The 26,332-nt window shown below is 48.7% G+C and overlaps 1 protein-coding gene across 3 annotated transcripts in view; it reads left to right on the top strand.

The window, feature by feature from the left end:
* Positions 1–26,332, top strand: part of DPYSL2 (dihydropyrimidinase like 2) — a 61,194-nt gene that overhangs the window by 18,700 nt on the left and 16,162 nt on the right. For all 3 annotated transcript variants that reach the window (XM_032712524.1, XM_032712525.1, XM_032712526.1), the window contains exons 4-8: positions 334–518; positions 18,503–18,667; positions 19,552–19,613; positions 20,723–20,803; positions 21,978–22,046. In XM_032712524.1, coding sequence (XP_032568415.1) covers positions 334–518; positions 18,503–18,667; positions 19,552–19,613; positions 20,723–20,803; positions 21,978–22,046 — 562 coding nt within the window. The remainder of the gene's footprint in view (positions 1–333; positions 519–18,502; positions 18,668–19,551; positions 19,614–20,722; positions 20,804–21,977; positions 22,047–26,332) is intronic.

Here is a 26,332-nt window from a genome sequence, read left to right as displayed (position 1 = left end):
AAATGTACTTATAATTTATATTTTTATATATATAATTGATACAATATATAAAATATAAATACATAAATATAAAAAAATATATAAATGTAGAAACAAAAGTATAAAATAATTCCTTTATTATCGCCCTGATGTCCTGAAGGAATTGCACACCCCACTCTCACTTAGGCAGCTGCTCCAAGGGGAAGGATCAAGTCCTCTCCCCGTGTGTTGTGCTGCTCCCCTGCCCTCCTTTAGGTGGAAAAAGCAAACTGCAGCCGGGTTCCTTAGCCCCGGGGTGTCTGTTTCCACCTGGCTGTGCCTCACCTGCTCTTGGCAACCTCTTTCCTTCCCCAGGCAAATCGGGGAGAACCTGATTGTGCCCGGGGGGGTGAAGACCATCGAGGCCCACGGCAGGATGGTGATTCCCGGGGGGATCGATGTCCACACCCGCTTCCAGATGCCGGAGCAGGGCATGACATCTGCTGATGACTTCTTCCAAGGGACCAAGGCTGCCCTGGCTGGAGGCACCACCATGATCAGTAAGTGCCTGGTTTCTCTGTCCCGGCAAATCTCTGTCTCCCGTGAGCTCAGGAGCTGTGGAAGTCACACATCTGGGCCCAGCTGCTTTCTGAGGTCTGTCCAGGCTGCTGAGAAGAGCTGGTGTTTGGGGGGGAGTAGGGGTGGAAAGGCAAGACCCCAGGACTTCTCCACCTCACAGCTGGCAGTCCTTTCCCCCTGGCAGGCTTTGCCTGGCTGCCTGTGTGACTCCAGCAGATTTTTGGGTCTGCTCCTGCTGGAACCAGTCACACTGTGACCTCTGGTTCCAGGCTGAGGAGCAGATTCCCCACGTTCCTGTGCCTCAGTTCCTGTCTCCACGATGTCTGTGGATAGATGTCCATCATACTGTTCACACCCAGGAGCTCTTTCTGTGTGTCTTTGAGAACTGGGCCACTTATTTAAGGATTTTCACGTGCCCACTTCAGCTTTTTGTTAAGATGGTTCCTTTTGTGCTCGTTTCCTCTTTTGGGGGGAAGAGAGGGACTGGGAAGTGAAAATACCTCAAAATAAAAAGGCAGACAGACTGACTGTTCTGCTGACACCAGGATTAGACACTCAGGGTGTTCCCCTCTGCCTCTGAAAATGCCTCAGGAATGAGCTCCAGGCTTCTCTGTCCCTGCTTGTGTTACTTGGCCCGTCAGAGCCAGGGTCTTAAAACTCCGTCAGCAAGTCATTGTTGGGAATGTTGTCTGAGCTGGAGAAAAAACAAACCCCTCTGTGGCAGTGTGAACTCTTCCATGGTGCCCTGGAGTCTGTTGCTGCACACAGGGATGAGGGATAAAGGTGTGAAGTGGTGCAATGTCTGAGCATCTTTCAGTCTTTCGTGTGCTCTGAGGTGCTGCCCTTGCACAGGAGGGGAGTTCAAGCCCAGGGGAATAAAAGCCCACGGTTCAGGACAGGTGCTGGTACAATCCATGGATATCTTGTCCAATCCAGGGATATAAAGAGATCTCAGGCACAGCCAGGGATGAGCCTAACCCTCCTCAGTTCAAACCCAGCTCAGTTTGGACTGGAACATCCTCATCTCTTGGAGGTTTATCCCTGGACTTGGGTTGATTGATCTGGAGCTTGGGAGTAGGAGCCAGTGGTGCAGACACAGCCTGGCCTGTGAGCTTGGCCTAATGCTTCAAATAAATCTTCCTAAAATAACCTGGAAAATGGGTTTTCATGGTGTTCTCCCCTCAGAGTGTGAGGTTTGTGCACGAAGGTAACCTCACCCAGGGAATGTGAAGTGGGAGAGGAGCTGGAGACCATCTCATTGTGTGCACTAATATCCAGTTTTTCTTCAAGTCTTTGCTGTCAGTTTAAATGAATAGCAGTGAAATGGTGTTTTCTTTTCAGAAAATTCAGCTTCAGTTCATTGACTTCGTTCCATTGGTCGTTCCTTTGTTATTAATACACCTGGTTCACACTTGAGTTATCATTTTGTTCTTCCTTGTTAAGCTGAATTAGATCAAAATAACATTCTCTGTCGCCTGCCTCCGACCTTTCAGCAGCATTATTTCCCTCAGTGGCACTTTTTGAAAAATGTTTCAAGCAGAAATTGCTTTGGGAAAATTTTCTGGAGCAGCCCTTTAGTTTTGTTGCCTGATTTTACCCCCGCAGAGCCTAGTGCTTCAGAAACACCTGGGCTTCCTTTATTTGCAAATATGTCTATTGCTTTTGGGACTGAATATACCTGAATATCCCTCTAATGGTGCTGGTAATATGTCTCTGAGTCGGGGAGGTGGGAGGAGAACCCCCCTTTTTACAAATTGTCTTTTTACAGCTGTGGAAAACAAGCACAGTTTGGATGATGACAGTGGACAGGTCACTACACTTGACCCCTCCTGAGTGTCTCACATGAAGACACCAAAATACAAAATATCTCTGAACAACAACCAAAGCTTCATAGCAAGGACATGAATTGGACTGATGAGGATGATGGAAGGGTGGGAATCAGCCACTGGAGCTGTGGAAATCAGGATAAATGATCCAACCAGGCTTCAAAGCTTCAGCCCCTGTGTCAGCTCAGCTGTTTTCTCAGCAGAATTCCAGCGTTTGCAGGAGTTTTTTTCCAGGCTGGAGCAGGGAGAGCTGCCCTCCTGAACGTGCTCTTGGTGGGTGGCCTTTCCCAGAGCAGGTGGGATGTGGTTGATGGCAGAGGGTTTTTTGTTTTTTTTTTTTCCTTTTATGATAAGTAGGACAGTGTTTAGCGAGCTGGGTTCATAATATTGCAGACAAATTACAGCCTGAAAATTGCACTCTCAGAGCTGTATCATTGTATATTTTAAATGCTGGGACTTTTCCAAAGAACCTGCTCCTCCCATGGGCACGTGTCCCACCGTGTGCCTCTGTTCCTGGGCTTTTTTTGGGGGGAAAAAAAGCCTTTCTGGATGTGAGATTTGTGGGAAAAAGCCCCCCCACATTTCTTCATTTGTGCTTTAAGCAAACTTGATGTGATTTATTTACAAATACCTTTACTCCCTCTGTTTATACACAGCCCTGATTTTGGGCAAGCAAACAGGTTGGTCAGCTTCATGCTTGAATTTATTTCCCATTTTCATGCAGGAGGGTGGCTTTGAGGCTGTTTTGCTTTCCAGTCATTGTAGGGAAATATTTATTTTACATACGGTTCGCAGTGAAATTAAAACAAGAGTCCTGGCCACGTTTCCTACTGATGGTTGGTTTGTCAAAATTTGGGGTGAAATTCTGGCTTTGGGGAAGTAACAGAGAGTTTGGGCTTCGACCTCAGCAGTGCCAGGAATTCCCCTGGAGTTTCAGTGGAGCTCCTTTGCAGCTCAGCTCGGATTCCATGTTGCTCCTTTAATTCCCAGGGAGAGCACACAGGAGTTCAGGAATGTAACCTGTTGTTTCCAAGCCCTGTTCTCCTTTGCTTCCTTTGCCCTTTCCAGTGAATTCATCACTGCAGCATCAGAGGTGGGGAATCAAATGGACTCTGGGATCAAATGGGGCACCTGTGTTGTCTGTAGTGATTTATCCCGGTGGGAAGCAGATCTGGCTCCAATTCCCAACTCACCCCCTGCTCAGCTGGGATGAGGGAGAAGGGCTGGGGGTGCTGATCCCAGTTTTTTTCTCTCCACACCCTCTGTGCTCCCCCCAACCCTTGGTTTCCTGAGCCCTGCCGAGGTTGCTTCACTGAGGAATTAGGGTTGATTTCTTTTCTGGCTGCTGGTTCCCCCGGGGCCATCTGAGCAGGAATTCCAGCTATGATCCTTCTGTCTCTGCCCTCCCTAGTGCCAAAGGCAAGGCTCCAGCTGACTTTGCTGATGTAGGAACAGACAGAGTTGGTTTTGCTGGGCTCACATGACCTGTTGTGATAGGGCTGTTGCTCTGAGATGATGACTGGCACGACCCTTTTTCTCTGTCCCCACCGTAAAACAATATTAGTGTGGGCCCGTCAGCTGAGGGGGAACGGCCCTGTGTGCTTTAGGATAACATTGCTCTGGAAAAAAACTTGGATTCTGGCCCTTTTCAAATGTCAGAATGCAGTGTTTGGGCATTAGGATGAAAGGAGGATTCCAGAACGATCCACAGAAGGTTTTGCAGGAGGGAGGTGTATTAGGGATGCTCCAACCCATCAGGGTTGCTTCCCTGAGCTCCCCTGTATTCCATGGAAAGAGAACAGTCCTTCCAGAGTTTTGCCTGAAGTTACCCTTTACAAGAGGTTCTTTCTCATCCACGGAGCCACAATTTTTGTGAGCTAAAAATGGCATTTTTTTTGTAGATTCATAGAATATCTCTGAATTGGAAGGGACCCATCAAGGTCACTGAAGTCCAGCTCCTGTCCCTGCACAGGACACCCTGTTTTTGAGCCCCTCTTTTCCCACCTTGAAATAGGTTGATGCCCCAGGATATAAAGCAGTCCCTGGAGCTGTTGGAGGAGGAAGACTCAGTGCCAGGACCAGGGTGGCCTCTCCCAGCCTGCTGATGGTTTGGTTGCTTATTGCCTGTGATGGGTAAAATCCCCATCAAAACCAGTGGGAAAACTCCCTGTGATTTCAGCAGAGGCAGGATCACCTTCCTCTGCTCCCAGCCCTTGGGAAGGGATGAAGTTAAGCTCTGTATATTTACTGTCTCTCTGATCCTCGAGCCTGTTTAATATCCCAGTGAGAACTCCAGCTATCCAGGCCAGCTCCCACACACATTTCAGCCCCTCCTCCCAAGCTCTACCTCTTCCCTGGGTCTCTGCTGTCCTTGGGTGAAATCTCTTGCTGACATTGCCTGTGTTGACTCAGTCAACCACTGTTATAATCACAGAGAGAAATTACAGTGAGAGAAATTATAGCTTTTCCTGGCTTGGTGACTTGGAAGGCAGCTGCCTTTTGAACTTGTCTAGCAGTTCTCCTAATAACATGGAGATGGACACTGGGGATATGAGCCTGTGTATCTTGGGAGGTTCAGGAGCCTCACATGGGCTGCCTTCAGCTTCCTAATTCCTTACCCTGCTATTAAGGAGCTCGTGGGCAGGATGGCAGAGGTTTTGAGCAGGTTTTGAGCTGCTCAGCTCAGTCAAATTTGTAGTGTGGTGACACCAGGTCTCTCCCAGGTCGTCCTGGAGGTCACCACCTTGCTGGAAGGGAATGTTTCCAGGTGGCTTCCTCACCTCTTGGTTTTTGATCTGAGCATGACTTGAGGGAGTGGAGCTGCCCCAAGAGAGGTCAGAGTACAAGGCTGTGTGAGCTTAGAGTGGGGTTTAGAAAGGTATTTAGATGAACCAGTGAAGACTAGATCATATTCTACCTCACTCTGGGTGCTTTTATTTTCTGTTATCAGGGTCAGTTTTATCCTGGTGGAGAGCAAGAGTCTAAATGGTGAGGGGAGGAGGAGGAGGGAGGCAGAGGCACAGGAGGAGGTGACAGCAGTGGTCACGCAGTGACTTGTGGCTGAGCTGGAATTATAAAACCAAGCATTTTGCATCCAAAAGCAGCAACCACAGAGCTGCAGTGTCTCACCAAGTCCCTGGCTGTGTGTACACAGCACTGCATTGTTCCCCAGGCACCAGCCCCAGTTTTGTTTCTCTTTGCACCCAGAGATGAAAGAGGAACTGTGCGGCTGGACCAGCCCTGGCTCTGGGGCTCTTTGGCTTTCTGGCACTGCTTCTTCTGCAGCAAAGAAATGCTTAATTCTCTAGAAATGTAGTGAAAATGTCCACTTGCTTCTGGAAAAAATGACTGGTGCTTTGTATGGGTGGAGGTTCCCTTGGACTCTGTGATTTAGGGGATGGCACTGCCTGTTGTGTAGAGTCCCCGTGGCCCTTTCTCAGCTGCCCTTGGTGCTTTTTATCCCCCCCCACTCCAGCCTGGGCACTGATTCCCACTAAATCTCCTCGCTCCACCGACTCCCAGCTTCCTGCTGGTGTGTTTGTTGCTTTCATTCAGGGCAGGCTTAAAATCCTTAATGAGAGAGTGGGGCTGTCAGCAGAGATGGGCAGTTCCCTGGTGCGAGCTCCTCTTCCCGAGCTCTTAAACCCCTCTAAGTCCATTAGGCTCAGCCTGCCCGGGGTGTGCAGCTACTGTCCAGGCACAGCCTGCCCTGCTCCAGCCTCCCAGCAGTGCTGGATGGGATCCTCTATTGTTCTGCTGGGATTTCCAAAGGGGGGCTCGCTGGGAGCTGGCTGGAATCTGCCAAGCCCTTGATGTCCTTTGCCAGAGAGCACAGGAGGAAGCAGCTGTGCAGCCCTGGGATGTGGGGTGTGTTGGGCTGGGTGTGCTGGGGGGGTTTTTCCCCCCCTCTTTGGGCTGCAGCTATTGTTTGTCATCTCAGCACTGAGAGAACGGGCTCCTGTGAGGAACAGGAGCAGCCAAGGACTGGAGGAGCTGAGGAGCTGTGCCTGGGGGGTGATGGTGTCTGTAACCCTGGCTCTGTAACCCTGGCTCTGTAACCCTGGCTCTGTAACCCTGGCTCTGTAACCCTGGCTCTGTAACCCTGGCTCTGTAACCCTGGCTCTGTAACCCTGGCTCTGTAACCCTGGCTCTCACATACTCAGGCTGGGCCATCAGTGCTGGAAGGTGGAATCCCTGTGCCTGGTGTTGGGAATCCTCTGAAACCACCCAGCAGGGCTTGTTTGTGAGTCAGATAGATTTGTCCCTCTTTTCCCGTCTTCTCCCTTCCTCAGGGCAGCTCTGGATCCTCCTCTTGCTCCTCTCCCATCCTTCTGCCCCTTGGCAAGGCTGATGTTTTTAAGGAGCAGGTGAGGGGGGCCCTGGCTGGGTTTGTTTTGCCCTGGTCTGCTCTGGACCTGCTCCATCCCCTCTCTGCAGAGGAAGGAGGGCACAGAGAATATTCCACATGTGCTGGAGCCTGGTTGTGAACACAGGAGGGTGGAAATGGCAGCAGCACTGACAGTTTTCCTGCAGATGGGACTGACCTAGATTTTTCCATGCATCCAAAAAAGAGGGATTTGGCTCTTGCTCAGCAGAAATAACCAATGTTGTCTGTTTATGCAATAGCACTTAATACCTCTGATTCCATATAATGCTGGGGATCAGGAGTGCTGCTTTCCCACTGCTGGGAGACGAGTTCATGTTCTTTGAAGAGCTGCTTTTAAGTGCTTTTCTTGTAGACTCCTGGAATGGTTTGGGTGGGAAAGGAACTTAAAGCCACCCCCTGCCATGGGCAGGGACACCTTCCACTCTCCCAGGTTGCTCCAACCTGGCCTTGGACACTTCCAGGGATGTGGCAGCCACCGTTTCTCTGGGCAACCTCTGCCAGGGCCTCATCCTCCTTGTAGTTAAGAATTTCCTCCTAATATCTCATTTAATCCTGCCCTCTTTCACCTTAAGGTCATTCCCCCCTGTCCTATAACAGCATGGCCTTGTGAAAAGTCCCAAAGGTCCCAGAAGTTCTTGCTTTCACATGTCCAGTGCTCTCATCCCCAAGTCCCAGGCCTTAGAGATGACACAAAGGAGAAGTAAAGAGCCAGCAGGCATCTCTGGTGTGTCCTGTCTTTTACAGCCCCTTCCATTAATGGAAAATGTCTGTGATATTTTGAAGGGTGCAGGTGGAAGAGTTGGGTCCTCCAGGTAAAACCTGTCTACTGCAGATGGGAAAAAAAAAACCTTAAAAAATAAAATATAGTTACCCACCTGCCTTAATATAACACCATTAGCTGTCTGTGCTGGGTTTTCAGGCCATGTGTGTTAAACCTTGCTGGATAAACTGCCTTAATCACCTTCAAGTCCAGACAAGGCCTTAAAGGAAGCAGCAGGAAATGGTGCCTGGGGCTCTTTTCTTGGCCTCTTTTTCTGGGCAGGGATTTTTTTTTGCCTTCCTACTGGTGTCCAATTCCTTGGCTTCTTGTGCCTTCCCCTGAGCTTGACTCAGCAGAAACCACCCTGGGCAGGCAGGAGCTTTTAACTCCCTGCTTTGTGTGGCAGGGGAAGGAAGCGAGTGGTGCCTGAAAGAAGGAAAAGCTCCGACTCCCTGCAGGATTTCCCACTTGGGGTGGATTTGGGAGCCTTGTCTGGGGAGTGGGATTTGATGTCTTCCATCAGCAGAGTGGTTTTTCCCCTCTCTCCTTCAGCCCCTTCAGTCCACAGATCCCATCTGTTTCTTAGGAACTGGATTTTTTTTTTTTTTTTAATCTTTCTGGTGAGAGGGAGAAATGTTTCAGGAATACAAATGAGCTCCTCCTGTCTGGCACAACTTCAGCCTTGCTTAGAAACTGCCAGTTGGGACCAGCTCGGGGCTGTGCCTGCAGCTTTTCCCAGCCCTCACTCCCATGGAAGCCCTGGGCATTCACCAGGAATGCAGAGATGGGCACTTAGGAGTTATGGCTCCTGGGAAAACCCTTTCCTTCCCTTGGGACACTGCAGTTAGTGCTGGGACTACCCCTGGAATAGTGGGAATGTCCTTTAATTCCTCCCTGCTGGCTGCCCACAGTGGGAGGTGGCTTTGTTGCTGAGGGCTTGTAGCTTTAATTCAAATTAATTACCTCATATTAATAAGTATAAGTATTATAATATGTATTTATTGCATATATATTATAATATATATAGTATATACTTATAAATAATATGTAAGTATTATATATACTTATAAGTATAATATTATAAGAATATTATAAGTAAAAAGTGATCATTTTTGTGTAGAGCTGCCAATTTGGGAAACACTGGGTGCCACCACGCAACGAGATATTCCCCATCCATCCCAGTGCAGATGCAGAGGAAAGTGCTTTTGGCTTCCTGGGTCCTGTTTTAAGTGATAAAATGGATTCACCAGGGAAATATTGCCTGGAAAACACCTTGGTGGGTTTTCAAAGCCCATCAGAAGGGTCCATGCTTTTGGAAGTTCCCCTTTCAGCCACTTCTTGGGCGTGTTTTCACCAGATTGCTTTGTTCCTGAAAGCAGCTACATGTGTGCAGGGTGGATATTTTTGGAATCTGGGGGACTCTGGGTGTTTTACATATGAATGAAATTCCCTGGCACAGCCTGCAGGCAGCAGGAGCTGGGGAAGGAGTTCCTTGAGAACCATTTTTTTTTTCTGCAGGGAAGGGGGGAAGTCGTCAAAGTACAGCACAGTGAGGATGTGGTGCTTTGTGCCCCCAAATTTGGGGTTTTTCATGGCTCTGGGAAGATCCCAGAATGTTTGAGGGGCCAGTTCAGCAGCTGGGGGCTGTGTCACAGGGTTCTCTGTTTAAATACATCAGTATTGATTCAAAACTCTCATTCCAGAGTGGGTGACAGTTAATGATAATTCCCAACAGGCTTTATTGCAGATAAGATTTCTCAGGATTAGCCTCAGTGTCCAAAGAGAAGAGTTCAGCTACTGGTGGGGTACAAAACACTTTTCAGACTGAGGTGCAGAGACTTTCTCCACTGTGAAATCAGAAAGTTCTGTAGCACAGCAGCAGGTGGAGAAAAGCTGAGATGTGCAGGTTGTTCTTAGGAGTAGAATTAGGGTAGCAGGAGCAGAGTGATTCCCACCCAGTGTCCTGCACGGATCCAGGGGCAGTTCTGGCTGATCATGGAATGGTTTGGGTTGGAAGGGACCTTAAAGCTCATCTCATCCCACCCCCTGCCACGGGCAGGGACACCTTCCACTAGCCCAGGTTGCCCCAACCTGGCCTTGGACACTTCCAGGGATCCAGGGGCAGCCACAGCTTCTCTGGGAATTCCATCCCAGCCCCTCCCCACCCTCCCAGGGAGGAATTTCCTTCCAGTATCATGTTTGAGACAGGAAATGAAGCCGAGGTGCAGAATGCAGCAGCTGGCCCTCAAAGCTTAGTGCAGCTTAAAATGAAAAAAAAAATCCAACTAAAAGTCAGATCCCGTCTGTGGGAGTTTCCCAAACCAGTTTGTCCTCGAGGTCTGGGGTTGGAAGAGCCCCAGGCTGAGTGTCTGGCTCTGGGCTGGCAGGGCAGGGGATGCCCATCCTACCCATCCTCTCCAATGGGGTGATTTTTGGCCAGGCTGGGCTGTGTCAGACCTGGAGAGGGAGGTTCAGCAGCTGGGGGCTGTCCAGGAGCGTCTGTTTAAACTGAGGATAATCTAGTTAGGCCCTCCTACAGGTCAGTGATTACAGAGCTCATTTACAGCCAATATCAGCCTTAGAAAGCTGAGGGAGGAGCAGTAGATATTCAGAAAATTGCTGTGAGTGTGGGGGTGAATGTGCTGCCTGATCTCTGTCCTGCAGGTGCACCAAGCTGAATTCCCCCCCCCTTTTCCCCTCACAAGCTCTGTTAAAAAAAATTTCAAAAGTAATTATTTAGAATCAGAACTCTTCACATTTATTTTGGGGGGGAAAAATTATTTTTCTAATCCTGAAAACACAAAGGTCTCTCAGAACCATGACAGATTCCCATTGTAAAAATTGACATCCTGCAGTTTTTGCTGCAGGAGGCAACTCTCCTGAGACAACTGTGGGCCACGAAATGAAGCTGAAGAAGTCCAAACTTGGCGATAATGATGCAAATTCCAGCTCCCTGGGTAGTGGAAAAAGCCTGACAGGCAGGATCCATCTCCACTGACCTGAGAGGGACACGTGATCCTTTGTCCCGTTGTTCCTGATCCAGCTCTTGCCCCTTGGATGTGCTGCTCTGGCTGTGTTTTGTCTTCACTTGAAATCCCTGGCTACAAACAAAAGGTTTTTCTCAATCCCAGTCCCTCCAGGTTTACAGACCATTTTATATGGAAGCCTTTGATGTCCTGTGTGCTTTTTTTTTTTTTTCATGGGCTTCAAGTGTGGAGTATGACTAAAAGAAAGGATAAATCTTGGAATCACTTAAATATCTCCTTTGAAGTTGTCTCTCCTCCTCCTCCTCTGCCATGGAGACCTCCTGAGGTACAAGCACAGCTTGGATGTGCCATAAACCTGTACTGGGAAGAGATGGAGCCTTTTTTTTTTTTTTTGATCTGACCTTAATACATCATCATTCCAGCTGCTGGAGAGGGTTATTAGTTATTGCTCTTTGTGTTTGTGTCCAGCTGGCCTTCACTTATTAATTGTATTTTGGAGGCAATCAGCAAAAAGGACAAGTGAAATATCTGGATGACATCAGGGAGGGAATAAGGGAACAGCATTGCAGGCTGAGGATGTAATCAGGGCAGCACAGATAAGTCTGATTCTTCTGAGCCTGGTCCAGCTTCTGATTTCTGTGCATTGAGTCCAGTCAACTGGGCCTAAACTGACAGAAAACAACATGTGATGTCATTTAAGCTGCCTTTTCTCTTAGTTTGGCAGACTCGTGCAGGAGAACAGCCCTTGGGTAGTTGGATTAGCCCTGGAAGTGCTGCTCTGTGCCGGGATGTTACTCTTCAGAATAATCTCTTTATTCCGGGATCTTTTCTTGGGGGAGGAAAAAACCCCACGGTAAAATAATGTGGGAATAAATCCCCACAAATAGCCAGAGCTGAATTCTGATTGCTGGAGCCAGAGTGTTCAAAAACATCCTGTATTTGGCTTTTAATCACCTTCAAGTGCAGCAGTTTAGGGGCGCCAGGTACATGGAACAGTTGCCTTCAAAGTGATCTTGTTGCTGTCCTTCCTTGCCATGGATCAAACCCAGGACCTGGAGTGTGTATGAGGGGAGGAATTGGGATGAAATTGGAACATGGGAGATGTGAGACTCTTCTTGGTTCCTTAATTTGGGATTTTTTTGAGCTCAGAAGAAGTGCTGAGGTCTCCTTCTATCCTGAATGGATGCTGAGGTCTCCTCCTGTGCTGAGCTGGAGGTTGGGTTTCAACACTTAAATCAGAATTTTTGTTGCTGGGAGGTTTGACTTGGAAACAACTTTTGTTATTGGACAGGAGAGCTTTTGGTAGCTCAGTTTCTTGGCACATAAAAGGGTCATGATACCCAGGTAAAATTAGAAGGGATTGTGGTGTTTTACCAGCTGAGAATTGGAAGTCTCTGGTTGAAGTAAGGTCTGTGATTATGGGATAAATCTTCTATGAAGCTTCTTGGGTCAGTCAAGGGCCTGATTTGCAGTTCATGTATATTGATTTTATTCCACTTGCTCTCCCAGTTCACCCCAGTACCAGGAGAACTCTGCAGCCACAGCCCCACAACAACTCCAGACCCTGAAGTTAGGGAGCTGTGCAATTACCAGGGCTGAGTTTAATTACAGCCTCTCCATAAAATGCCTTGTGACAGAATGTACAACTCAATAAATTCACCAGATTTCATCACATGCAGTTGCTGTGGGGATTAAATGGTATTAAACAGGCAGATGTGTTTATAGTGATCAAGCTGCTATTTCAAGTTTTGGGTAGGGGAAATCTGCCTGCTAACAGTTAAGCTTCAATGTTAAAGGATTTTCACCTTATAAACTCCTCTTAAACAATAGGGCACATTTAATGCTTGTAGGAGCAGGAAATAATGAGTAAAACTGCAGTTTAGAATAGCAACTGGAGCCCTGAGTACATGGTTTTATTGCATACACAATTTTGGTAACATCTGACCCTAATTCACGTTTATATTGTCCACATCAAGTAGTTTTTCTCCTTCCTGGTGGTGGTGTTCATTAGCTGAAGCCCAAGAAAAATCTCATGCATGCTTTGGATGACACTTAATTAGACCAGTTGAAAAAAAACCCAAACCATTCCAGGGGAAAGCTGGAAGCAAGGGCTATTAATAGAAGCTGCAGGAAGGGGCTGTTTGCAAGCCAAGGCCTGCTCCAGTGAGGCAGGATGCAAAAAAAAAGAGGGGAAAAAAATGCACATGCCACAATACCAGGAAGCTATAAAAGCCATTAATCCCCACCCATGAGCACATCCATCCAAAAAGTAGAGTTTTGTTTGCAAGGAGAGGCAAAAAGAGCTGCCTTCAGCTCTCTCACTGAAGCCATAATTTCTCCTGAGCTTAGCAAGGGGTCAAAACTATAAAGGCATTTTTTTTTCTTTTTTTTTTTTGAGAGATTCCAAGTGCCAGAAAGAGATTATGTGGGATTTTTTCCTGGCTTTGCTCTCAGAGCATCCTGCAGGCTGGGGGTTAATTCCCCAGCCTTCTGTGCTGGATCCCTTGTGCCCACCTCTGGAGATCTCCCTGCTCCAGGAAAAAGCTTGGAAGGACCAGTGGATCCCAGTTTGGGAAAGGGGGCCAAGATGGGAGGCAACATTTTGTAAAGCTGAGCTTGGCACCGTTTGGAGTGAAACACATGGGGTGGGTTTAAAGCTGAATGAAGACAAAGAGATGTTTAAAGCCAAGCTTGCCATGGTCCAAATTTTAGGCTGCTCTTTGTGGAGTCAGGGGTTGGATTTGATATCCATGTGGGTCCCTTCTAAATTGGGGTATTCCATGATTCTCTAAATTTTGTGAACAAGTAGGAGTGATCCAAGCTTCTTAATTACTTGTGTGTCTGTAAATGGGATTATGTAGAATCTAATACAGGTTATATGTTAATATATGATAATAATATGCTAATATATGATTAGTAAATGCACTTTATAAAGTGATGCCATCACTTCCCTACCCCACTTAGATTTTCCATTCTTATGTTAAAACTGTCTTTCTTTATTTTCCCCATACTTAAAACACTCCCTTTAAATCCATCCCCCTAATTCACTTTATTTCCCCCACACTTGGAGCACTCCCTTTAAATCCATCCCCCTAATTCACTTTATTTCCCCCACACTTGGAGCATTCCCTTTAAATCCATTCCCCTAATTCACTTTATTCCCCCCACACTTGGAGCACTCCCTTTAAATCCATCCCCCTAATTCACTTTATTTCCCCCATGCTTGGAGGACTCCCTTTAAATCCATCCCCCTAATTCACTTTATTCCCCCCACACTTGGAGCACTCCCTTTAAATCCATCCCCCTAATTCACTTTATTTCCCCCATGCTTGGAGGACTCCCTTTAAATCCATCCCCCTAATTCACTTTATTCCCCCCACACTTGGAGCACTCCCTTTAAATCCATTCCCCTAATTCACTTTATTTCCCCCACACTTGGAGCACTCCCTTTAAATCCATTCCCCTAATTCACTTTATTTCCCCCATACTTGGAGCACTCCCTTTTAATCCATTCCCCTAATTCCCAGTCGCTTTGGAATCCTGTCAGGATTTTACCAAGGGAAAAAAAAAAAAGAGATTATTTGTAATATCTAACCCCCTTGTTGTTATTTTTATTTTAAAGCAGTTCCTTTGCTGATGTAACAGGTTGGTTTGCTCCTGAGCCACGTTTTTTGAGATTTTTCAGCTCAGAAGTTTAAAAAATAAATGTACAGGATGTGTCCTGCCCATAGCTGAGAAACCACTAACCTTGGCTTCGCCATATGACTTACTGAGAGTGGAAGTTAAATAAAGAGAAATGTAGGATTAGGCCTGAATTTCACTCTGATTCAGGGAGCCACTACAAAGCCCACAGACGATTTTGTTCCTCCTTTGAAGGTTTCACCTTCACAAAAGGTTTTCTGAGTCCCAGTCCCTCAAGGTTTACAGACCATTTTATACTGGAAGCCTTTGATGTCCTGTGTGCTTCTTTTTTCATGGGCTTCAGTGTGGAGTACGAACTAAAAGAAAGGATAAATCTTGGAATCACTTAAATATCTCCTAATGATGAAGTGATACTTCCTTTTCTCTTTTCTCTCTCTCTCTTTTTTTTTTTTTATTTTAAATTCTTTTGGTTGTTTTTCTGGTTTTGGAGCTGGCTTGGAGTTTAAAATTGAGCTGGAAGAGAAAACATCAGGACTGGGCAGAATGAAGTGATCAGGGAGGACAAAGGGGTGACCACACCTTGTGTGTGAGCCTCTCACAGAGTGTGAGAGGCTGCTCCAGGGATCCCACATCCCTGATTTCCGAGGGGAAGGGAGGGAAGATGGGGTGGTGAGATGGGATCCCACATCCCTGCTTTCTGAGGGGAAGATGGGGTGGTGAGATGGGATCCCACATCCCTGCTTTCTGAGGGGAAGGGAGGGAAGATGGGGTGGTGAGATGGGATCCCACATCCCTGCTTTCTGAGGGGAAGGGAGGGAAGATGGGGTGGTGAGATGGGATCCTACATCCCTGCTTTCTGAGGGGAAGGGAGGGAAGATGGGGTGGTGAGATGGGATCCCACATCCCTGATTTCCGAGGGGAAGGGAGGGAAGATGGGGTGGTGAGATGGGATCCCACATCCCTGCTTTCTGAGGGGAAGGGAGGGAAGATGGGGTGGTGAGATGGGATCCCACATCCCTGCTTTCCAGGGGGAAGAAGGGGTGGTGAGATGGGATCCTACATCCCTGCTTTCCGAGGGGAAGGGAGGGAAGAAGGGGTGGTGAGATGGGATCCCAAGGGAGAGGCAGCTCAGCAGGGTCAGCACAGCTCTGCTTTTCCCTCCTGGGAAGTCTCCCTGGGCGGATTCCCTGCGTGTTCCCGTGGCTCAGGAGGCCTCGTGTCCCTGCTCCTGTGGCAGATCCATCCCCCAGGGTCATCCTGGGAGCCTGGGGCTGTGGGAACGCGGCGGGATGGAGCTTTCATCTGCTGCTCTGAAGCCTTCAAGAAAAAGCTGTTTTGTTTTCCTCCCGGCTCTCGAGCTGTTCCTGAGCACTGGGAGGGCTCTCCCTGAGCCACCCCTGGCCACACCAACAGGCAGAAGCAGTTGCAGTGCCCGGTTCTTTTAACAGCAGGAGAAGAACCAACCCTGGCTCCTGTCCTTTCCAGGGTTTAGGCTCTTTTTTACTGACCTGGTCTCCCAAAAACCCCAACCCTCACGTGTAGGGATGTAGGCCATGATCTTGTGAGGTGGTTGGTCCCTTCCGTTGTAACAAGGGATGGAAAAATCGAGGAGACTTTGGCATTTGTGTCTGAATTACCTCAAATTTGGGATTGCATCCACCTTCTCCATGTCTTCCCTGCTGTTTGTGCCTCCTCCCCTGTGGGAGCACAGCGTCCATCCTGCTCCAGGGTGCTGTGTGCCAGGTCCAGCCTGACCTCCAGCACTTGGACCCTTCTCCAGGGATGTCACTGTGACTGTCCCGTGCTCTGCTCTGCTCTGGACTGGTTTAATCCCAGGTTTTGTTGTCTCCCCTTGGCACACCCAGGCCTCCTCCTTGCTGTCTTCTTCCCCATGGATGTGGTGCACTGGTTGATCACTAATACTTGCCTGGCAGAAAACTGCTGTGGAGACAAAGTGTGCTGTGTGTTGATGGGGCTAATGGGTGGTTTGGCTGTCAGGGAGCTCAGGGGAGCTGCTGTGAGATGTGCCTGCAGCACAGCTTCCATCTGAGATATTCCTGAGCCCTGGAGCTGCACATATGCACCACCACCTCCATCCCTTCCCCTTATTGCAACCAGCTGTGGTCTGACTTTGTCAGAGATCTGATAGAGCTCCCTTACCCCTCTTCCCACTCCCTCCACAACCTCCCATTAGTCATAGATGGGCTGTGCATGAATTGAGATGGTGATAAAGCTCTGATCCCAGACACCAGAGTCGTTCCTGGGGACTCTGTGCTGGGCTGTGAAGACTCTGTGTTAACCCCTCGGTGCCTTCAGGCAGGATTTCCCAATGCCCATGAGCCATCATCTTGGGGCTGACAGAGTTCTTTTGCCTTGAGTAGGGATGGATTTATGACTGTGATGTGTTAGAGATAAAATGAGCTTTTTTTTTTTTGGCTTTTTAACTAGGCAGTGGGCTGAGGAAGACAGTGCTTGTGTTAAGGCCATTTGTGCAGACCTGGGGGTTCTCTGTATCCCACTGGTAAAGCAAAGGGAATGTTATTTTTCTCCTTGTTGTTCGTTCTACTTAAGCTAAAGATTAACTTTGGCAGAGTGACAAGGGGCTTTGTACTGGCCAAGAAACAGTTCAGTCTGGAAGTTAACAGAAGGTTTCTGACCACTGGGGAGGAGGAGATCATGGAACAGGAATTGGATGATTTTTTAAAGAACAGGTCAGTTGATTGTCTGGTTATATTTGGGTTGCTTTTCCCAATGGTGGCCAAAAAGCACATCCTTGATGTGATGCCAGACAACAGGCAAATGTCAAAGCTTTCAGTCAGAGCATGGATTTCTCTGCTAGGCAGGGAGTGGACAGAGACCACCAGCCACTCCTGAAGCCCTGAGCTGATCAAAGCTGCAGCTGCACTGCCAGTACATCAGCAAATATGTGCACATCGTGTCCTTCCCTTGGCTGGGGTGCTGCTTCCAGGGCCAACACAGACCTGGGGAAGGCAGAAATATCCTAACCTGTCACACAGTCTCCTTTGCAAAAGGGGGAGGGGCTGGGCAGAGAGAGAAGGGATGATTTTGGGTCGTCTCTTGGCTCTCCACAGCATTTGCAGAGCTCAGACATCAGAGGTGTCCTCACAACACTGAAGCTCGTGGCTGTTCAGGAGGGATGTGCTGGTTTTGCAGCAGGGTGAGAGCTCCTGGTGTAAATCCAGTTCCTAAGGCAGCACAAAACCAGTAAATCTTGGCTGCTGTGTCTGTGTGGGGGTGAAGCAGAGCTTTGTTCTCCACTGAGAGCCAGTAGGACCCAGGGCTGTGTCTCTTCCCCCAGCTGTGATTTAGAGCTGCTGAGCTGATGGCAGCCCTGATACTCACCACGAAGTTAAAAATAAACCCCTTGAGTTTCTCTGCTGATAATTGAAGCATTCTTTTATTTTTTTTGGTGTGTGTTTTGATGTAGAATCAGGCCAGGTCCTCTCCTCCTCCCCAGCAGTGACCCCCGAAGTCCCACAGGCTTTTCCTGCTCTCCCAGCAGCAGTTCAGGGTTGGAGATGCTGACTTGCTTGTTTTGTTTCACCATGTCTGGAGAAGATCTCAGAGATCCCACGTGCTCAGATGAAAACCAGGAACACTAAACCTTCAGGTCCAAGTCTCTGGTGTCACCCTTTGGGGCTGCTCTGCCTGTGAGCCCTGTTGCTGCTGGACCTGAGGTGTTGGGCTGGAGTGAGGAGAGCAGATGCAGAGGCAGCAGGACCTTTGTTGCTTCCAGGAGGTGCCTCTCCAGCCAGGACAAACTGTTGGTCCTGCTCCTTCCAAAACAAAACACACAAACAAAAATCACAACCCTCAAATAAACAACCAAAAGTTACTTTTTCTAAAGATCTAGGAATGGGAAAGAAATCACAGGAACTCGATAAGCATGAACACGTATTAAAGCTCTGGGCAACCCCAGGTCATTGAAAACAGTATTCAAAGTCCTGAAAAAGTGAACACGAGACATTTTTCCATTGTTCCAGGTGATTCAAACTGGTCTGAGTTTCATGATAGCAACATGAGACAGTTGTTTGCAGCTTTTTCTGGTCCAGTTCCAAGTTCCAAGTTGGGATTTTCCTTCCTGGAAGGTGCTCCTGGTGGGGTTGTGCAGCACCAGTTGCACTAAAGGGGCTGTAGGAACAACTCTCCCCTTCGGCTGCTGCTCCAGAATTTTCCTGGCTGCACCTCCTGCTTCAGAAACCAGTTAGAAATCTTAAACATTTGAAGGGGAAGGGGGTGGATGTCTTGTTTTCACGCCAACCTCTGCACAGCACGAGCATCTTAGGTACCCAGGGAAGCTTCTGTGCCAGCCATTTACCAGTGCTTTGGTTGTCTTTCCCAGTTGACCACGTGGTTCCCGAGCCAGGGACCAGTTTGCTGACAGCATTTGACCAGTGGAGAGAATGGGCAGACAGCAAATCCTGCTGTGACTACTCCCTGCACGTGGATATCACTGAGTGGCATAAAGGTGTCCAGGAGGAGATGGAAGCTCTGGTTAAAGATCATGGTAAGTTCAGGGAAGCCTTTCCCCTCCTTGTTTTATTTTTCATGTGAAAGATTTTACTCTTATACCCCAGGAAAGGGGTTTCAGGCCCGTTCTGGCTCCTTGTGAAGGTCTGGGCAGTTGGTATTGCAGGGTAGGGATTGATTTTCCAGGGGTGATTCTCTTGCTGCTGCCATGCAGAGCAGCACTTGTGTCCAGTGCAGGCCCTTGGAGCTCATTAGTGCAGGGAGCTGATAACTGCAGCCTTTTAAACTGTTATAAACAAGGGAAGTATCAGGCCCAGAAGGAACAATCCAGCTCTGGCTGCTAAAAGTGAAAAGCAGAGTAAAATGACCTCAGAGGTTCTCCCCCTCTTTAATTTCCTCGGCGTTTCATCCGTGGGCTGGAGGAATTTTCCATCCTGTTTGTAGTTTAAAAACCCGGCATTTCACGTCCTAGTGAGTGCTCTCCACATGTGCTAGGTCACAGTTTTTACTGGTTCTGAAGGCAAGAGAGGGGTAAAGTTGCCTCAGGAGCACTCCCTGTGTCTGGGGCAGCACACACCCCCAGCTTTCCCATTGCCCTCCTGGAGGGAGCGAGGGATCAGCCAGGCCCAGTCTCTGCTTTTGTGTGTGATGGATTTGGGTTGTACTTTTCCTCCTGCAGCGCTGAATCCACAGGAATATTCTCATTTCACAGGTTTAGTTGTCCCCATGGCTGGGACATGGGCTCACCCTGGTGTTAACACATCCCCCATGGCCAGGGGGATCCCTGGCTGGGTGCTGTGACACACGTCTGTGCACATTTCCCAGCAGATTAAAGTCATTTATTTGTCTCATTGCTGCTTGCTGGGGGGCTGCTGGAGGGGCTGTGTTTTCCAGCATTACCTGTGCTCTCTTTTCTCCCAGGTGTGAACTCCTTCTTGGTGTACATGGCTTTCAAAGATCGCTTCCAGCTCAGTGACTCTCAGGTAGGAAGGCTCGATGTTCAATGCTTCTGTCACTGCAAGCACATAAAAGTGCTTAAATTCAATATACTTGGACCTGACATTCTCTTCTGGCTCCAGTCTTTGTGTGTCTAACAGAACCTGAGGTTTGCAACAGTACCCAGAGCTCTGGTTGGAAGATTATATTTTTAATTAAAAATGAAAGCCAACCAGCAACGAACCCTGAAAGGCTTGGCTGGGGAAAGCAACAGCAAACCCCTCATTTTGAGAAGTCTGAGGTTTTATTCCAGCTCCCTTGGGGTGGAAGCAGTGGCAGTTTTATGAATTGCTGCTTTATGCCTCTGCACAGAGCAGGACAGTGAGACCTCTGGGTTAATTAATCTGTTTATAAGCTGAAACCCAGCCGGGTCCTGAGATGCTTCCTGCTGTTGGAATTGCTGGGACCTTAAAAAGGAATTTCCCTCCTGTTTGCTGTTCCTGTGGGCACATTTGGGCACATCTGGACTGTTGAGAGGGGCAGTTGATATTCCTAAAGCTGTGGGAGGAGAGGAATGCCTGGGAGTTGTTTGGAGCAGCGTAGGAGGTGCCGGAGTGTCACAGTTATCTCTGATGACTCTGGAAACATTTTAATGAGGGCCCATTGACGGCGCCAGTTGTGGGTTACTCGACCTCAGCCCTCTCCAAGTGGTTGCTGGAGTGGGAAATCACACTGCTCCTGCCTCCAGACACTGGATTTTCATGGAGTAACTGCACCCAGGACTCAAATGTAAGGGGTGTTCTTCATGGCAGGCCCCAGGAAATGAAGGCACGAAACAGCTACAGCTCTGGGAGTTCTTTAAAATCACTCCAGCTGTGGGCATTTGCTGTTGTTATTTCTTCCTCCAGCGTGGTAAATATCCCAAACCCATTGAACAACCCTCCTTTGCCACATCAGTAACATCCAACTGCAGAACTTAGGGAACGAAGTGACAGGCAGGAAAACGGGTCGTGTCCAGCAAACCGCATCTTCCATTTCTTAATGCTCCCCCTTCTCCTTTCCATTCTGCAAACCCCTGTTTGCTGGAGCAGTCTGGGGCCCAGCCTTTCCTGTGGGAGTGTTCCCTTTGGAATAACGTGTGTTCCCTGTCTCCCAGATCTACGAGGTCCTGAGTGTGATCCGGGATATTGGCGCGACAGCCCAAGTGCACGCCGAGAACGGTGACATCATTGCCGAGGTATGGCCTGTTTGTTCTGGGCATTATTCCTTTCCAAATGCTGGGAGGGCTTGAAATTCCCATTCCTTCTTTGCAAAAGGAGTCACCTCGACTGGTAGAAGCGTGGCAGAGCTGTGGCAGGGCTGGGAGCAGAGCTGGACAGCACATTTGATGCATTTTGTCACTGAGGAAGCAGGTTTTTGTGGCAGCTTTCGGTTTGTGGTGATGTGGGACATCTCTGCCTTTTTCCCTAAAAGTAAAAAACTGGGAGTGACTCTCACTGTGTGCAATAAATAAAAAGCTGTGCAGTAAATAAGAGGAGTGGGAAGGGATAAAGCTTCACACAGTACCTGGGATGCTGATGTTTGGGATCTGTTCATCCTCCATACAGCAGCAAAGAAATGTCAATAATTATTTGGGTTTGACCCAGTCTCCAGCTCATTTTATACACTGTGTTTCAAGCATGCAGAGGATTTTTGTGTTGTCTGTGTAGAAAAGAGCCCACCTGAGTCTTTAAGCCTCTTGCTTTTGGTTTGTGGTGATGTGGGACATCTCTGCCTTTTTCCCTAAAAGTAAAAAACTGGGAGTGACTCTCACCGTGTGCAATAAATAAAAAGCTGTGCAGTAAATAAGAGGAGTGGGAAGGGATAAAGCTTCACACAGTACCTGGGATGCTGATGTTTGGGGTCTGTTCAGCCTTTGAACAGCAGCAAAGAAGAAATGTTAATAATGTATTTGGATTTAACCTGATCTGCAGCTCATTTTATGCACTGTGTTTCAAGCATGCAGAAGATTTCTCTGTTGTCTGACTAGCAAAGAGTCCACCTGACTCTCTGAGCTCAGTTGTCCGCAGTTGCAGGATGATTTTTTTCCTGAGAGATCATTTTGCCACCTCTCAGAGATGGTTTTATAGGCACAAATGAGAACTGAAAGTCGAGGGGCTGTGAACCCAGAGTGAAGCAAATCCAGATAAAAGGTTTCCTTGACCTCCTGTGAACAAATCAGCAAGAGCTTTGAGAGCTCTGGTTCTTGTCAGCGAGGGAAGTTGGACAGGACTCTGTTTGCAGGGCCCTGATGTGATTCTCACCCAGCACAGATGCTGAGGAGTTCACTTGCACCCCTTCCCAACAGCTGCAAGAAAAATTGCTGCTGCCTTAAATCTCTTTCCTGCTCTTGTTTTCCCTCTCTGCTTTAGGAGCAGCAAAGGATCCTGGAACTGGGAATCACAGGCCCTGAAGGGCACGTGCTGAGCAGACCTGAGGAGGTGAGGACTTCCCTGCCTTTGCATTTCCCCCCCCAGTTTATAAAATCTTCACATTGCCATCAAGTGCTTCCTGCTGGGATGAATGGGGCTGGAAACAGGATTTCATCCTGACTGTGAACGTTGCTGCTGCAAGGGGTGAGGGAAGAGGCTGAGACACTTCCAGGGATTAACCTGGAAAAAGCTCCTCCCTTTCTGTTAATTATTGGAGATAATCTGTAAAGGCTCTGCTCACACGTCAGGTGCCTAAAATGAGGTGAGATGTGTTTGAGCCACAGAGCCCACCATAAACACGGAGAATGGAGGCAGCTGGTGGGACTGGGCACATTCCAGACTGGAATCCTGCTCTGGGAGCTGTAGGGAATGTTCAACCTGAAGCACAGGTTTACCTGAATCACCAGTTCCTCGGTTCAGCTGCTGCTCAGGAACACTTTAAAATGGAATCCCTGCAGAATGCCACGTTCTGATTGATGATGTGGGTTTTTAGGGAGCTAAACCCTGAAGCTTTTCTAGTTTCCCCTCACTTCCAGTCGAGTTTTGAGTGGATAAAGACTCCTGAATTTGGGGTTATGTTGGCAAGATTCTGCCACTGATTTTTCTAGATCCAATCTCTCGGGCTTCTCTCTTGGTCGTTATTTTATCAGGCTTGCAGTGAATCAGCAGGATTTTTTAATGTATGCCCAAATCCTGACATTGTCTTGGGCACTTGCATCGCTTCCAGTCCTGTAATATTTGTTATTTTGATGACATTTTCACCAAGGGTGGATGTTTTTTTTTTAAACCAAGGGATTAAGTGCTTTGCTGAAGGCACAGAAAAGGAAGATAATGCTCAGGTCTCAGCCCACTGCTTTAATAGACTAAACCTTCACATTTCCCCATTGATTTCTCCAGGGACAAGCACCCCAATCCCTCTAAGTCTTTGAAATAAATCTCAAGGGTAAGAAAGAGCCTTGAAACTTTACCTTTGAGGCTTGGTTCCCATTGCATTCTTCCTTCCCAGTGGTTCAGTGTCTCTGGGCTGGACACCTCACCGTGGCATTCCTGGTTTGTGGAGCCCATCTGTTCTGTACAAGCAGTTCTTTTTGTTCCTCCAAGTTCCTGGGGCTTTGCTGCCTGCCAGATGTGGCAGCTGGGGGGGTGAGATCATCCAGCCACACGTGCCCCTCATGCTCCTGCTCTCCTTCCTCCCCTCTCTTCAGACAGGCAGCATCCAGAGGCGTTTCAGTGGGACTATAAATCATTTTGTGGGGGGGAAAATGCTCGACTTAGACAGTAAATGAATCCTCACAGAATTTGTGTGGGATCTCTTGCTTCCTGAATTTGTGAGTGAACACTTGCACTGAGCTTTCCAGTCACCCATCCCTGCATTTTTATTTATTTTTTTTTTAAATTTAATGTATTTTTTGGCTTGCACCAGATGCTGATATGACACTTGGGGCTCATCTGTGGAGCACCCCCAAAGGAAGGCTGCTCCTGCCTTCAATAATCTGGATATCAAGCTAGCCAAGTCATGTCTGGCTGCTTCAAAGCTCATCCTTTGTGGGGCAGGAGCTGTAAAGTGGGAGCTGTGTGTTCCCCTGGCTGGTTGATGTGGGCAGAGCTGTGCTCTCCCCCAGCACAGCTGAAAGCTGCCCCAGGACACGTGGCTGCCCCAGATGAGGAGCAGTAAAGCCTCTCCCTGCTGTCCCTCAGTGCAGCTGAGCTCAGCTGTGCTCTGCCCAGAGCTGGGAAGCATTTGATCCAAAATTCTCCTCCTTGGAAGTCATAGGAAGCAGGGCAGGAAACTATGTCATCTGGTTCCCTCCCTCCAAGGTGGGAGTGACTCTGTGCTTTTGAAAACATCCAACTCCCTCCAGGCTGGCTGGTGATAGAGCCCAGATTCCAAGGGTGGCAGCACATCCCTAATTCCTGTTGACTTCAGCAGGAGTGGATGTTTGTTGTGTCCCTCTGGGGTGCTGTTGACACTAGAATTGGCTTGTCATGCTGCCCCTCAGGGGATGTAAAGCCCATCCTGAGCACTCAGTGATGATTGTCATCTGGCTGGAGAGCTGCTTAACTCAGACTCCATCTACACCAAGCTAGCAGGAGTCGTTGAGCAAGTCTGAAATATTTGTGATTAAATCAAAACTCCCACTCATTTCAGCAGGAATTACAGCAGAGTGAGGCATCCAGGCTCTGGCCATGTGTGTTTGTGTCTTGGAGCGTGCACATCTGCATTCCCAGCCTGGCAGGAATCACTGAGTTAAGCCTTAGGTTTCCCTGCTGACTCAGGTTTAGCTCACCTCACTCCCCTGGGTTGAGCCAAGGTGACAACATTCAGCACCTTGTTCCAGCCACCAAGCAGAGCCTGAGTTAAGACCCCACCATCCCAATTCAGCCTCACCCATCCCTTTCTGGAGAACTCTCCCCCTCACAGCTCACTTCACTCTCTGATGACTTCTCCATCATTTTTTTTGTTTTTATTTTAGCCACAAAAACGCTGGAAGCACAAGCAGGCCAAGTGCTCCAGGAAATGTCTGTCTTTTCTTTTTTTTATTTTCCCAATCCAAGAGAACTGCTGTGCTAGGGCTTCTGCTGCATCCTGGTAATTGCAAACATTCCCCTTTGGACTAGTCCTTGGGTTATTGTTATGTGCCTGTCACCATAGCATCTGGGCACAAGGCAGGAATTCAGCAGCCTTGTTCTCTTCTGTGCACAGAATATTCTCCTGCTGCTTTGCAGTTTGGTCAAAAATCAGGGGGGGAGTGTGTTGTTTTATCCCAGTGCTTTACATGGGGGGGGGGAAACTGAGGCACCAGAGTGGAAATGTGACTTCCAGGAGCTGCTTTAACGAGCAGTTTGGTAACAGATGCCACAGCCTGGAAGCCCTGGCCTGGCTGAGTCCCCTCCTTGTCTCTCAGAAGGGACAACTGTGCTTTTCTTGGCTCTGCTTTCAGCCCCTGAGTGCTCCTGGCTGCGACACCCTGAGTCAAACCTCCTGGAACAAACACCCTCCCTCACAGCCTTTTCCATTTGCCTGGGGCAGCTGGGCCTGAAAATATCCCCTTGTGTCCCCCCCCTGCCCGGGGGGTCAGTCACAGACCTGGCTGGGGACAGGCTGGGGCTGGGTAACCCTTGGGGCACCAGAGCCCACCAGGGTGGCTCTGGGGGGGCTGCTCTGCTTTTAAAAGCTCCCAGCTGTTGTGCTGGTGGGTTTTTTTGAGCAGTCCAGCTGCAGACAGGGCCTGGGGGCGAGTGGTGGCTTTGTCAGGGTGAGCAGAGCTGTACTGGACACTTGGCCATCAGTGTGGTCCATGCACCCTGAGCCCCCTGAGCTGGGGGTTCTTTTCCAGGGGGTTCTTTCCCTCCAAGCACAGTCACACAGTCATGGAATGGTTTGGGATGGAAGGGACCTTAAAGCTCACCCATTCCCACCCCCTTCAGTGGGCAGGGACACCTTCCACCATCCCAGGTTTTTCCAAGCCCCATCCAAGCTGGCCTTGGACACTGCCAGGGATGGGGAGTCCACAACCACTCTGGGCAGCCTGTTCTGATTCTGGGACTGATGAGGAGGGTTCGTGGTGCTTGGGCTGCAATAAGTCACTGCAGAGCAGATTTTCACAAGTGCTGGGCGTGTTCCAGCCCCTCCAGAGTCCGTGGGAGGTGCTGGGAGCCTCTTGCACTTGGGAATCAGGTGGTGGATTGCTCTGGGTTTGTTTACTCTGTTGTTTGCTTGGAAAATGTCTGTGGGATTGCAGGCTCTGTTCTCCATGGCACTGTGAGCATCACCCTGCTGTTAAAACCCTGTCTGGATCCTTTGATTAGGGGGTGTGATCCATAAAAACCTGCAGGGTGATGCTGATCATCCCCAGGCTGCAGTTCCAACGTGCCCCTCAGTTTTGCTGAGGTCGATCCCTGTGCCCATGGAAAAGGAAAAGGAGCTGATTTATGGGGTGGTTCACACTCTGTCAGATCCCAAGCCAGAGACTGTAGTGGAAGGTACAATTTAGGAGGCTTGTTTGCAAACGTGGCTCACCAGGGTGTGTGGTGCAGCATCTCCCTCCTGGGGGGGCTGGGCCATGAGTAGCTCTGGTGAGTCAACATTTAGTTGCTTATTTTTGTCTGGGTTAAAGAAGGGGCTTAATCACTCTGATCCAGAGCAACTGGAGTGTTGGTTTAGCTCAGACTCTGCCTGCTGGCAGAGAAACTCTGGAGCAGGCTGGGAGAAAAGGTGGTGATGAGAGGGGACTGCAGCTTGATGTCGTTTAGTTGCCGTGGTTACACTATAAATTGCAATTTGCAGAGCTGGA

The sequence above is a fragment of the Chiroxiphia lanceolata genome, chromosome 28 (genome assembly GCF_009829145.1).
Source record: "Chiroxiphia lanceolata isolate bChiLan1 chromosome 28, bChiLan1.pri, whole genome shotgun sequence".
Taxonomy (NCBI): domain Eukaryota; kingdom Metazoa; phylum Chordata; class Aves; order Passeriformes; family Pipridae; genus Chiroxiphia; species Chiroxiphia lanceolata.
This window is presented reverse-complemented; position numbering and strand designations above follow the sequence as displayed.